Source organism: Leptonychotes weddellii, chromosome 8 (genome assembly GCF_054177405.1).
Source record: "Leptonychotes weddellii isolate Sample4059 chromosome 8, ASM5417740v2, whole genome shotgun sequence".
NCBI classification, from domain to species: domain Eukaryota; kingdom Metazoa; phylum Chordata; class Mammalia; order Carnivora; family Phocidae; genus Leptonychotes; species Leptonychotes weddellii.
The window spans coordinates 86,051,078-86,065,385 of NC_138376.1; the positions used below are offsets into that span (position 1 = coordinate 86,051,078).

Consider the following 14,308-nt stretch of genomic DNA (forward strand, 5'->3'; position numbering starts at 1 on the left):
CTGCGGCGGCCGCAGAAAAAACCACCCGGGACAGCATGGTCAACCAGGGTCCGCACAGTAGGCTCTGCCTCTTTTCATATTCTTTATCTAAATTCTCTAAATAGAGATCGCTATTCAAAATTCTTCAGTTTCAAGTGATGGAAAATCACCTGAAATCATTTGGTAAGAAAAGGGCATGACTGCATTAAGAGTAAAAGTAAAAGCTGAGTGTTACAAACAAGTAATGTCAAGACCCTGAACATCACCTTAAACCATTCTCAAAATCTTGTCACTATCTTTCTGTATATATCAACTTCTCTGTCTTTTTGGGTGAATGTGTCTGTGTGCATGTGTGTGTGTGTGTATGTGTGTGTGTGGTCTCTTACTATATACCAAATTTTTCTACAGAACATGAATTTTCACCTCTCCTAAAAATATGCCGCCAAAAACAAACAGACAAACAAAAAACGCTGTTTCCTTCAATTCCTCAGTTTTGGTTCAAATGGTTCCAGAAAAGAACTGGTTGTGTCATACTTTATCTTGGATCATTCTAGAGCCGATCAACTATTTCTAGTCATCAACACTGTATAAAAAACATGGTAGTTCCAACATGAACTGCATAAGAACACTGAAAAGAAGCAGAATGAGAAGCATCCAAAAAAGAGGGATGCTGAACAGATACTTAGATGCTGACTATAAAAGTCCTTACAGACATCATGAAGATCCTACAAATCTGGGAAGAGGAAAGCAAGATAAAATATAAAGGAGAGATGAGGATGCCCAAAAGCCTGTTTAAAAAATTTTGTTTGTTTCTTTGTTTTTTATTGTTATGTTAGTCACCATACAGTACATCATTAGTTTTTGATGAAGTGTTCCATGATTCATTATATATAGCCAACATGCAATATTATTTAATTTATTCAAACATAATTGAATGGAATGAATATGTCAGTTATTGTAATATAAGAATATAAACATACAAGACAAAGAGCTTAAGATCTCATCTAATATGTGAGAAAGCATCCCATATGTTACCCAAAAACTTGCCAAAAGAAGTAGCAGCCTGAAGGATAAAGGGGACTTAGAAATATGTGTGAATAATGACATCAGCAAGAAGGCAGAATAAGAAGTTCTGGTCCACAATCCTCCACAGAAACACCAATATGAACAACCATCCACATATGAGAATACCTTTGTGGGAGACCCAGAGTCTGGCTGAGAGATTCCAGCACTCAGGTGGATGCATTGAAAAGGGTAAGAAAAGCAGTTTCACTTTCCCTGCATCTTCTGTTCCTCGAGGTGGTGCAAATTGGTGCTGAGAAAGACCTCTTTGGCCTGGGATTCTCCCATGAGGAAAAGTAAGTGAAGTGAACACCTGGCTTCACCCACTTTGCAAGACACTGTCCAAGAGGCCCACTTCCATCCCATCCCATCCAGAATACTGAGGGGATTGGCACTGTTGAATTATCAGGGGGCAACTCTCAGCAGCTAGTAAGCAGGGAAAAGGGGAAGGGCCTCACAGAAATTGGCACATGGATCTCAACAGCCAGCCATGAATCCTGGTAACTGGCTCATGAATTGCACCAAGAGGTTCACCCACAAACTCCACAGGACAACTACAGAATCCCCAGTTAGCCAACACCTACCCCCAGTGCTGAAAATGGCACATGCAAGCTTTTGCAGAGAGATGTGGATCCCAGTAGCAGTTACAAATCTTAGCAGCTGGTTTGACTCTACTGGATTGGCAGTAGGAGTACAACTTCAACAACTTCAGGACACTGCCTTAGGGAAAATAAATGGGAAGCTCTTAGCAACCAACCTGATTTTGTGGGATGGAGATATTGCACACAATCCTAAGATTCCCTCCCCACCCCCATGCTAAAAGAGAATTAGAGAGGTGGAGCAGGCACAACCATAGAAAAGTTCTGAAACCCTGAGAATCCCTGACCATGCTGATAAGTAAAGATCTTTCTCTCCCAAAGCCAGTCAGTAAAGACTGGAGGAGGTGACTAATGTTTAAACTAGAATGCAGTAATGCAAGTCCTTAATGAGCATAAAAAATTCAAGGAATGAGAACACCATCAAAGAAATAAAGCCATTGCCTGTGGGTATAAATCTGGGCTAAATGCAGAGAGAGTGGACAAAATGTCTATCCCCCAGATACTCTCTGGAAGTGGTTTAACTGGATACTTTTCCAGTTGCTCCTGGGATCTGGCTTCTAATCAGTCTCCATCTAGGTGCTGACTGTGATCCTTTCCTTTAGGACAGTGATGGGTCTTAGCATACCCTCAACTATAGGGAACCACTAAAAACAAAGACCATGACTTGAACAATCACAAAATTTTGAGGGCTAACCAGGAGCTAAGGCTGGGCTAATTGATGAGATTCATGTCCTACATGAGAACAATCTGTCATGACTGGGGAAAGTGTCTGTTGTATTTAATGCACAGAAACCAACACAGTGAGTGAGTCAAGGAAAATGAAGAAACAGGAGAATATGTTCCAAACAAAAGAACAAAATAAACTTCCAGAAACAGATCTTGATGAAACAAATGTAAGTGCTTACTCAATAAATACAAAATAACAGTCATAAAGATGCTCTCCAAGGTCAGGAAAGGAATGCATGAACAAAGTGACAATTTCAACAAAGAGATAGAGAATATTAAAAAGTACCAAACAGAAATCACAGAGCCTAAGAATACAATAACTGAAAAATTTAATAGAGGACTTCAACAGCAGACTACATGAAGCTGAAGAAAAGATCAGCAGACTCAAAATCAGTGCAATGGAATTCATACAACCAGAGGAGGAAAAAAGAATAAAGAAGTGAAAATAGCTTAAGGGACTTATGGGATATCATCAAGAGAACAAATATATACACAAAATACTGGTTGCAGAAAGAGAAGACAGAAAGAGGTGGGAATCTTATTCAAAGAAATAACCGAAATGGCTGAAAACTTTCCTAATTTGGGGAAAGAAATAGACATCCAGACCCAAGATGCCCAAACAGTATCAAATAAGAAGAATCTAAAGAGACCCACACTGAAACACATTATAATTAAAATGTCAAAAGTTACAAGATTTTTTATGTTAGCTTAATGTAACCACAAAGCAAAAAACATACAGTATATAAACAAAAGATAAAGGGAAAGAAACCAAAGCAATCAAATCACAAAGAAAATAGCAAGAAAAGAAAAAAGGAAAAAAGACATTACAAAAGAGCAGCAATTTAAAAATGGCAATAGTAAGTCCATACCTCTCAATGATTACTCTAAATGTAAATATATTAAATTCTCCAATCAAAACACATAGAATGGCTGAATAAATTTTTAAAAAAAGATTCGAGATTCAGCCATCAAAAAAGATGGCTGCCTGCAAGAGACTCATTTCAGCTTTAAGGACACATATAGATTGAAAGTCAAGGAATAAAAAAATATATATATTCCATAAAAATGGAAACCAAAGGAAAGTAGGGGTAGTTATATCACACAAAATAGACTTTAAGCCAAAAACTGTAATAAGAGACAAGAAAGTCATTATATAATGATAAAGGGATCAATTCATCAAGAGGATATCATGATTGTAAATATTTATCCACCCAACATCAGAGAACTTAAAATACAAAGCAAATGTTCACAGATCAGAAGGGAGAAATAGAGAGCAGTATAATAATAGCAAGACTTCAATACCTAACTTTCAACAACAGATAGATCATCCAGATAGAAAATCAATAAGGAAGTATTGGACTTAAACTACATGTTAGACCAAATGGACTTAATAGACATACACAGAACATTTCATCCAACAACAGCAGAATGCACATTCTCAGGTAAAAAACTTAAGACTATATTTCAAGAAACTGGAAAGGAAAAAACAAACTAAGCCCAAAGTTAGCAGAGGGAAAGAATTAAAGATCAGAGTGGAAATACATAAAATAGAGACAAAAAAAAAAAATGGAAAAGGTCAATGAAACTAAAACTCTTTTTTTTGAGAAGAAAAAATTAATAAAACTTTAGGTAGATTAGTGAAGGAAAAAAAGAGATAAGACTCAGTAAATAAAATAAGAAATAAAAGAGGAGACATTACATCTGTTAACACAGAAACACTAAGGATCATAAGAAACTACAATGAACAATTATACACCAACAAATTAGATAACCTAGAAGAAATACATGAATCCTTAGAAACATACAACCTACCAAGAATAACTTGTGAAGAAATAAAAAAAAAAACTGATCAAATCAATTACTAATAAGGAGATTGAATTAGTAATCAAAACCTCCCAATAAACAGAAGTCCAGATCAGATTGCCTCTGGTGAATTCTACCAAACATTTAAAGAAGAATCTAAAACCAATCCTTCTCAAACACTTCCAAAATACTGAAGAAGAGGAAACACTTTCAAAAACATTTTATGAGGCCAGATTACCCTGAGAACAAGGTCAAACAAGGACACTACAAGAAAATAAATTACAGCCTAATGCCCCTGATTAACAAAGAAGCAAATATCCTGAACAAAGAATTAGCTAACCTAATTCAACAGTACATTAAAAAGATCACATGCCAAATAAATCCAACTAAAAATGGGCAAAACACAAATGGCTAACAAGTACATAAAAATGTGATCAAGGAAATGCAAATCAAAATCACAATGAGATGTGATTTCACATTTGTTAAAATGGCTATTATCAAAAAGAAAAACAATAAAAAATATTGGTTAAGATATGGAGAAAAGAGCAACACTTGTATACTGTTTTTGTGAATGTAAATTGGTGCAGTCATTATGGAAAACAGTATGGATGTTCTTCAGATAAATATAGATTTACCTACCATATGATCCACCAATCCTACTTTTAGGTATATATCCAAAGGAATTAAAATCAGGATCTCAAAGAGAGATCTGTGCCTCCATGTTCATTGGAACATTATTCACCACAGTCAAAATATGCAAACAACCTAAGTGTCTATCAACCAATGAATGGACAAAGAAGATGTGGTATATACATACAGTGGAATATACTCAGCCTTAAAAAGAAGAAAATCCTGTTATTTGTGACAGCATGGATGTACTTGGAAGGCATTATGCTTAGTGCAATAAGACATAGAAAGACAAAGCTGTATGATTTCATTTGTATGTGAAATATAAAATAGTCAAACTCACAGAAGCAGAAAGCTGATTACCAGGGGCTGTCAAAGGGGGGCAATGGGAGGGGTGATGGTTAAAATGTACAAAGTTTCAGTTATACGAGATAAATAAGTTCTGTAGATCTACAATGCTGTAAGTATAATGTCTTTAGCTAACAATACTGTATTCTGTAGTAAAATTTGCTAAAAGAATAGATCTTGTGTTCTTACCACAAAAAATAAACATAATACTAAGGGGAGTGGAAGGAAACTTTGGGAGATGATGGATATGTATATGGTCTTGATGGTGGTGATAGTTTCGTGGATATATACTTATCCCCAAACTCATCTAATTATAACATTAAATATTTACATCTTTTTAATATGTCAATAATACCTCAGTAAAATGGCTTTTTAAAAAAGATATATGAGGAAAGTTAGAAAAGGAAAAACCAGGCAGAGAAGGAATTAGGTGTAAAGTCTCAGAGAAAGGAATAATTTAGGAAAAGCAAGAAGTTCTATATGGAGGACATACTGGATAGAAGAAAACATTCAAAATAAGACTTATCTACTACTCAGACTAGGTATGTTGAATTTTATCCTTAGGGTAACAGTAAATTCTGAAGGATCTGTAAGCTGGGTAATGGGCTTTTTGTTTTGTTTTGTTCTGTTTATATTTTATTCTGGCAGCAGTATAAGGAAAGGATTGCTGTGAAGAGATATAAAGGAAGGTGGATATTCTTAGGAGGCTCTTGATGCTCTTTAAATGATTACCTTCAGTAAATACTAATAAGAACTTGAATCAAAAATGTTGATTAATGAGCTAGTGGGTAAGACAGATCAAAATGTCAAGAAAGAATGTGAGATCATTAACTTGGGAAAGTAGATGCAAAGTATTTAGTGGTGCCATTACCAAGATAAGCAATATTAAGAGGGAAAGTAGGTTTTTGGAGAAAAGGTAAATTATTTAGTATATATAGATTTGAGGTGTCTTTAAGTAATTACAAAATAAATTTTACTAGTCATAAATCTCAATCTTGGAGGAGGGTGGGCACAGGTAATGCAGGGTAGAGAGGAGAGAGAATCTTCCTTTAAACTGTGTTCTGACACCTATTCCACCCATCATCTTCAGACTTCATTCCACAAAGTAACCTTTTCCCACATTTTTTCTTTTCTTCCCTTCTTCCCTCTCTTCCTCAACTTTCTCTCTTCCCCCTCTCTCTCCCCCTCCCCCTACTACTCCCCTCCTCTTTTCTATCACTTATGAACATATGTTAATCTCTTTCATCTTCAAAAATACCTCTCTTTGATCCTTTCTTTTTTTTTAAAGATTTTATTTATTTATTTGAGAGAGAGAGAGCAGGAGAGGGGGGAGGGTCAGAGGGAGAAGCAGACTCCCTGCCGAGCAGGGAGCCCGGTGCGGGACTCGATCCTGGGACTCCAGGATCATGACCTGAGCCGAAGGCAGTCGCTTAACCAACTGAGCCACCCAGGTGCCCTCTTTGATCCTTTCATTGGTCTATAGCTGCTCCCTTACCTTTTTCTCCCTTCAGAGTCAAAGGCTTCTGAAAGAGTAGGTGTACTAGCTGTTTCCACTTCCTCATGCCCTATCCCCTCCTTGATTTATTTCAATATCTTTTGCCAAGGTCACCAAAGACCATTCACTTTTCAGTTCCAATTTACTTGGCCTCTCAGCAGATTTTAACTCTGCTGATGATATCTTATTTCTCAAAATATTCTTCTGCCTTATTTCAGCTCTGGCTCCTAATTTTCCTCCTACTTATTTTGGCCATTCTCTTTTCTTCTATGGATTTTTCTTCTTCTACCTAACCATGAAATATTGGCCTTGTCCCCAGAGTCATTCGGCAAGTTTTCTCACTCTACAAATAGTCTTTCAATGAGCTCACTCCCTTGGCTTACACTGCAGCACACCTGATAATGCTTTACAAATCTATGGATCCAGTCCAGATCTCCCTTCTCACCATGTGAAGACAGAAGGGAAGAACTCCCTTTCAAGGGCTGATTGCAAGGAATCTTCAAGCTTATATCTAATCTTACAGCAAGCCCTACAGAAAAGAAATTACTTATTTTCCTATACTACCACAAAAGTCCTTCCTTTAAACATTATTAGCCCCAAGGGACTTCTCTTGAGTCATAAGTCCTCCAAGATATGGAGGTGTGATCAACTTTTCCCAAACTGCACGGACTAAGAATTGGAGGAGGTGTTTTCTTACAGAAAAGTGGGAACTTTTGAAAAGAACAGTGAATGACAGCTGGGCAGGCATATATAACAGTGCCCCCTGTACACTGTGATACCACAAGAGATAGCTACACTTTCTAACTCCTGACAGCCAAGATTTGAGAGAGAGAGAGAGAGAGAGAAGTTAAAGAGGTAGGTGACAAAACTCAGTGATTATTGAGAGAACACGAGATTTTGAAAAAGAAAAAGGACCAAGACAAGAAAGCAGTGTGTCAAGTATGTCCTGTGTAAGGACGCGGAGACAGGGGAGAAATATCCATAGAAGAATGACCAGGCAGATGAAGCTAAAAGCCAAGGGAAAGAGTCAGACAGTACAGGAGATGAGCAGGAAGCTAAAACAATAAACTGAAGAAGGGGATATGACAACTAGTGCTTTCATATTTTGTGTAAGAAGCAGAAAAGGACAAGATTTTGCAGTTGTCAGAATTCAAAAACTAAAGGACTGGCAAACTATGACAAAACAAAAATCCATGGTAGAATAGGATGCAATCAAAAGATTGGACTAAACCTATGTGTTTGACCATTAATTTAATTGCTACAGCACCAGGAATTGATTAGTGAATTGTTAGCACAATTACATGTGTTCACACTCAATTGTGGCAGGCCATTTATGTTCTGCTTAATATTAAGGTTATATTTAGCCCAAAATTCAAAGGATGCAAGTCAATAAAGAGGAGATGTCTGAGGTAGAGCAATCAGTAAATATAAAATTGAGGGGCATTTAGGTCCATGATGCCAATAGCCCTTTAACCCTTGGTGGCTAAAATCTTAGGCTTTGCATTTTGCATGGATAACCAAGAATTAATATATTCCAGTAGTTATTTTTTATTTATTTATTTTTAAAGATTTTATTTATTTATTTGAGACAGAGAGAATGAGAGAGAGAGCACATGAGAGGGGGGAGGGTCAGAGGGAGAAGCAGGCTCCCCGCCGAGCAGGGAGCCCAATGCGGGACTCGATCCTGGGACTCCAGGATCATGACCTGAGCCGAAGGCAGCTGCTTAACCAACTGAGCCACCCAGGCGCCCCATCCAGTAGTTATTTTTGATTAGGATATTATAGGGGATCATCCTGAGTAGTTGGAATTAGTATTTTATTTATTTATTTTATTTTAAAGACTTTATTTATTTCAGAGAGAATGCACCAGCAGGGGGAGGGGCAGAGGGAGAGAGAGAATCTCAAACAGACTCTGTGCTGACCACGGAGCCCTACAGGGGGCTCGATCCCAGGACCTTGAGATCATGACCTGAGCCAAAACCAAGAGTTGGATGCTCAACCAACTCAGCCACCCAGGTGCTCCTGGAGTTAGTATTTTAAAAGGAAGGCCAGAACAATTCAGGCTTAGGTCTAAAGATGTGGCCTGTAAAACAGATTGACAGGGGGTGGATTGTGCTATTGCAAAGTTTCTTTAAGATCTTCCAGAAACTGTAGTTTGGCCAGGTAATTGAGAGGGGGACATACCCAACACTTAGTATGCTTTAAGATTATGAGCTTGTTGGTTCAGTAAGGCTTACATTAAAATGATTTTATAATGCCTTCATTTTTGATAATTTTACATCAGGAGGTGGGGCTAGGAAAGCAAAGGTCAGGAACAGAAGGGAAAAGGGAAGAAGGAGGAAGGGTAGTTTACAGTGGTTAGGGCTGAATCATGAAAGAAGATGGGGGAATAGAAGGGAATATAGGAAGTCAGAAATACATTTCATAGGTTTTATAATGGGACTTATGCTTGTGGGTAATTCTACCCAGAATAAGTCCAATTGTTCCAGCTTTTGAGTTGAGGTCCTTATTGGGGTAAATCCAGCTGTGGAGCTGATGATATGATGAAAAGTTAATACCCCCTCAGGGCTAAGGTCATCATGGGAGAGAGGGGGTAAATCCAGCTGGGGGGCTGAGGTCATCAATGTAATACCATGCCTGTGTTCCTGGAGAAAGTTGGATGTGATTAAGATCTTACCTGCAATTATTTTGTGCCATAGCAGGGCTCTAGAAGTACTCCTGTAGATAGCTAGATAGAAGTGTATGGTATCCCTTCAATGGGTCAGTATAAGGAGAGACTCCTGAACAGAACAAGGCAGGCATAAGCAGGTTTGAGCTGGGTTGAGTGAGACAGAGTATAGGCTGACCATTTACAGAGACTAGGGGTTGGAAGTGGGGAAAAATTCCACAGCCTGAGCTGGAGGGTTGCAAGGTTTAAATTTATTGCTGCTACCAAAAGAGGAAGTGTGTGTGAACTTTCTGATCAGTGTGCCCAGATGGTACAAGGGGAAGACAGACAGGCTTGAAAGCTGTCAGTGATCAAATATAAAAAAATAAAGTCAGACTCTCTATTAAGAGTGTTCTTTCTATTGTTATTTTTTTTTAAAAGATTTTATTTATTTATTTGACAGAGAGAGAGCAGGAGAGCACAGGCAGGGGAGTGGCAGGGGGAGCGGCAGAGGGAGAGGGAGAAGCAGGCTCCCCGCTGAACAGGGAGCCCAAAGTTGGGCTGGATCCCAGGACCCTGGGATCATGACCTGAGCCAAAGGCAGTTGCTTAACCCACAGAGCCACCCAGGCACCCCATTGTTATGGTTTTTAAAGGGTTTAAAAAATATATATATGAACCTATGCAGATTAATTCCTTTTTTAAGAAGATCTTTTTAAACATTTTATTTATTCATTTATTTGAGAGAGAAAGAGCACAAGTGGGGGAGGGGCATAGGGAGAAGCAGACTCCCCACCGAGCAGGGAGCCTGAGGAGGACTGATGACCTGGGCTGGATCCCAGGACCCTGAGATCATGACCTGAGCCAAAGGCAGACACTTAACCCTCTGAGCCACCCAGGGGCCCCAATTAATTCCTAATTCCAAGTGGCATTTTAAATATTGTGATTTGGAATGACAGTGCAGCATATAACATAATATAATCAAGTAAAATTTTCCTTAATTAACTATGGTTTATAGACTAATAGAAAAACTAATAATACCCAGAAATTAAAACTGCTAGAAACTAAGAGATTTACATGTGAACGCACATGTAATAATAAATTAAACCTTACTTCCTTGAAGTTACTTTCAATTCAAGGACTAAAGGAATTCAGATAGGGTAAGAAATAATAGTTTAACCTTTTCAGGAACTAGTCTTAAAACATATTTTTTTAACTTTAAAAATAACCAACAATTTTCCCCCATTGTTTTAAACTTAGATTCTGTCCACCTCTGTTTTTTTTTTATTATTATTGAAATAGTTGTTAAAACTGCATTGGGTACCATTTCCACCCAACAGATGCAGGAAATACTGGAACTCTTTTAACAAAATCTGTATCCCAGAGATTTCCTTCTGAATTTTGCAGACCTAAGCAATTCACAAAGACTAACATTTAAAACAAAGCAAAAGAAAACAAAAACCTTTTTGGCATTTAACTCATGAGTTACAGATTGAAATTTTTGAAAGTAAAATAAAATTGTACTATGATAATTTGAGGATGGCAAAACAAACTTTCCTTGAATATATATGGTAAACTTTGTAGTCATGTGTTTAATTGAAAAGTGTTATATTTCAAAGTCCATTTAGTGATAAAATGATTTCTTTCTATAATTATCTAAACCACATATCACATATCACAAACAAAATAATGACATTTTTATAGGGACACACCCAATTAATGTTCATAAATAAATTCTTTGGCCATTAACCAAATGCACCATTTTAACATTTTGCTGAATATATTCATGTCATTATACCCTGACATTATTGGGTGTGAACTCATTTATTTGTACCAACAGTTCACTAGATAGGTCTGTTAGAAGCAGAATCAATTTCTGGTGCCAAAACAGATCAGTTGTCCAGATAGACCAGATAATCCAATCCTTTGATCTCATCCAATTCTATCAGACGTATATAAACATATTTTGGTATTAATTTTCAAATATAAAGCACATGACATGTAAAACAGACTCTGAATTGCTCCAAAACTTGGTAGAATTAATACTGACTCAATATGAAAGTATATGTGATTCTCTTTATCTCTCTCTCTTTTTTTAAGATTTATTTATTTATTTGAGAGAGAGTGCAAGCCAGGGGGAGGGACAGAGGGAGAAAGAGGGAGAATCTTCAAGTAGACTCTCCACTGAGTGTGGAGCCCAGTGTGGGGTTTGATTCCAAAACCCTGAGATCATGACCTGAGCCAAAACCAAGAGTAGGACGCTTAACTGACTGAACCACCCAGGCGCCCCTACAATTCTCTCTTAAACCACAGTTTGAACAAGGTTAAATTTCTTGACCAATCCTAAAATATCACTGAGTTCTCTCATTTCTAATATAAAAATAAAGTTCCTTAAATTTATACTTAGAAAATCCAATAATAGGGGCACCTGGGTGGCTCGGTCATTGGGCGTCTGCCTTCAGCTCAGGTCATGGTACCAGGGTCCTGGGATCCAGCCCCGCATCGGGCTCCCTGCTCTGCGGGAAGCCTGCTTCTCCCTCTCCCACTCCCCCTGCTTGTGTTCCCTCTCTCGCTGTGTCTCTCTCTGTCAAATAAATAAATAAAATCTTTAAAAAAAAAAAAAAAGAAAATCCAATAATCATGAATGTTCTTAAGTGGTTGATTTAGTATCTTATTTATTAATACTTTCTCCTCATTCAAAAAATAAATACAAAGAAATTGAAATGACTGATCATGTGCTCTTCAATATGGCTAGGTAACATACACAAAAAGTGGCCTATAAGCATTTTATCAGTCACTACAAAAGTCCTATTTACACAAAACAAAAATAAACAAATTGTTAAAAAAATATCTATAATGAATTCTCCTGGACAACCCCTGTGGAAGCACAACATGGATTTTCTTTGATTATTTCTTACCAAATCCTTTAGCTTATTCCAGATGCATCACTTCACGGTGAAAAAGGACCAATTCCTATACACTAAGTCAAGTTTCACTAGCTATTGAGGTAGAGGAGTTTTATTTCAGGTTGTTATACCCCAATATACTTTCATTACCAAAAAAAAAAGTTTTTTTATGGGGCGCCTGGGTGGCTCAGTCATTAAGCGTCTGCCTTCGGCTCAGGTCATGATCCCAGGGTCCTGGGATTGAGCCCTGCATCGGGCTCCCTGCTCAGCGGGGAGTCTGCTTCTCCCTCTCCCACTCCCCCTGCTTATGTTCCCTCTCTCACTGTCTCTCTCTGTCAAATAAATAAATAAAATCTTTTTAAAAAACTTTTTTTTACAGTGGAATTATTGTACTTGATGTTCTGAGAAAGTGGAAAATATTATAAATGATAGATTTTCCTTTTTAATATCTCTTAATTAACAAATGTTAATTTCCTTAATAAATAAATAAATTTCATATATCTCTAGGTATCTAATCACATAAATGTGGGTTATGGGAGTTATTCATATCTTTTAAACAATACAGTAACTCAGTTTCAAAATAAATGATACTGAAACACAGAATGGAAATTAGCTCCAATAATCGTATCCAGATTACTGAGAGTAACCTCACAAATGCATTTTAAACCTATGTATCACTTTAGGATAGGCAATTCATATGTTAGAATTAAAATTACTCATATATTATGTTCTAGCATTAGGTGTTTAAGAAAAAAAAAAGAAAGGAAATACAAAATTGTTGGTAAGGTGCCTCTTCAGTAAGTTGCATTGTTGTTCATTAATATTGAAATAACCACATTTCCTGAATGGTTAACAGAAGATTGTGGAGCCTGATCAGGCATCAACAACTTAAAACTAGATAGCATATCATATCAAACAATATAATGAAGTTCAGTTTGAGGATTTTAAAGAGATTTCTACCATAACTTGCAAATATTTAGAACACAAAAAAGGACAACCAGTTTTAAAGATTATTATCTAAGGTTGAACGAACCATCACAATTTAGATGAATAATATATAGAGGTATGTTGTAATTTCCCTGTCATGATTTATTTACTCACCTTAGCACAATGTGTTAAATAGACTATAACTTTAACTTACAATTTATTAAATTTTTCATGGCTTCTTCCTAAAAACATTTTGCTAGCAGAGACACTGTGTGCTTATCTCTGACAATGAGCATTGAGGTTCTTCATTTGTTCACTCAACTAATATTTATTAAAACTTTAGTAGATTCTAGTGCCAGATAATGAAAGAATTGAATAATCAACCTCTGTACCCAGACAGAAAGGAGGAGGAGGGGAAGAAAGACTAAAGTAGAACAATGAACCCAAGAGAAAGTATAAGGGATAAGGGCAAGGGCTGGAAATGTTTTTGATATCTAAGATACTTTTAGTAAGTATAAGGAATGAGGTGAGGGAAAAATTGGAAGAACAGAAGTTTGAGATCAAGAAGCTGGCCACTAGAGTTCAAAGTTATAGAAGTTTTAGCTAATAATGCTTCAGAAGACAGTTAAAAGAGGGTGGCTAAGCTACCTGAGAGGTTCAAGTCATAGAAATTAAGTTCATCTTCAGTTGGACTTCGATTCTCATAGTTGCTGAAGTCACTTTCTATGATGATAAGATTTGGGGTGTAGAAGGCCATTGTAAGCAGGGAGAAAGTCCTCAGCGAATACAGCATATGGCATTAAGGCAGGTTCTTTAAGAAGTATAGAATAATAAATAAAAATCATGGGTGCATGGAGGCACAAGAATATTGGTCACGTAACATCACCAGAGATCTAAAAAAATGTCAAGCCACTTTCACTCAGATAAATTTGGGAATAAGTTTTCAATTAAAGCAAGAAATTAGGGGGAAAATGCTGTGAAGACTTCTCTTCTTTTACTAGACATGTGCTATAACACCAGGTACTTGGAGGTATGTATGTATGTGTGTATTACTTTGAATTTACATTTCTTATATATGTTGCAACTACTGGTGTATTTTTTTTTAATTTATCTAATTGCACCTTTTATTTCTCTAATTGCTCTGGGGGAGTTAATGACCAAATTTTATACATCTGTGTATAATCTATTTA

General features: G+C 36.9%; 1 protein-coding gene across 1 annotated transcript in view; it reads right to left on the bottom strand.

The window, feature by feature from the left end:
• The window catches only part of LOC102741224 (ATP synthase peripheral stalk subunit b, mitochondrial), a 15,091-nt gene extending 1,216 nt beyond the window's left edge, over positions 1-13,875 (bottom strand). The window contains exon 1 of the mRNA XM_081829366.1: positions 13,767-13,875. Within this exon, the coding sequence (XP_081685492.1) occupies positions 13,767-13,875 (109 nt within the window). The remainder of the gene's footprint in view (positions 1-13,766) is intronic.
• Between the last annotated feature and the right edge of the window lie 433 nt (positions 13,876-14,308).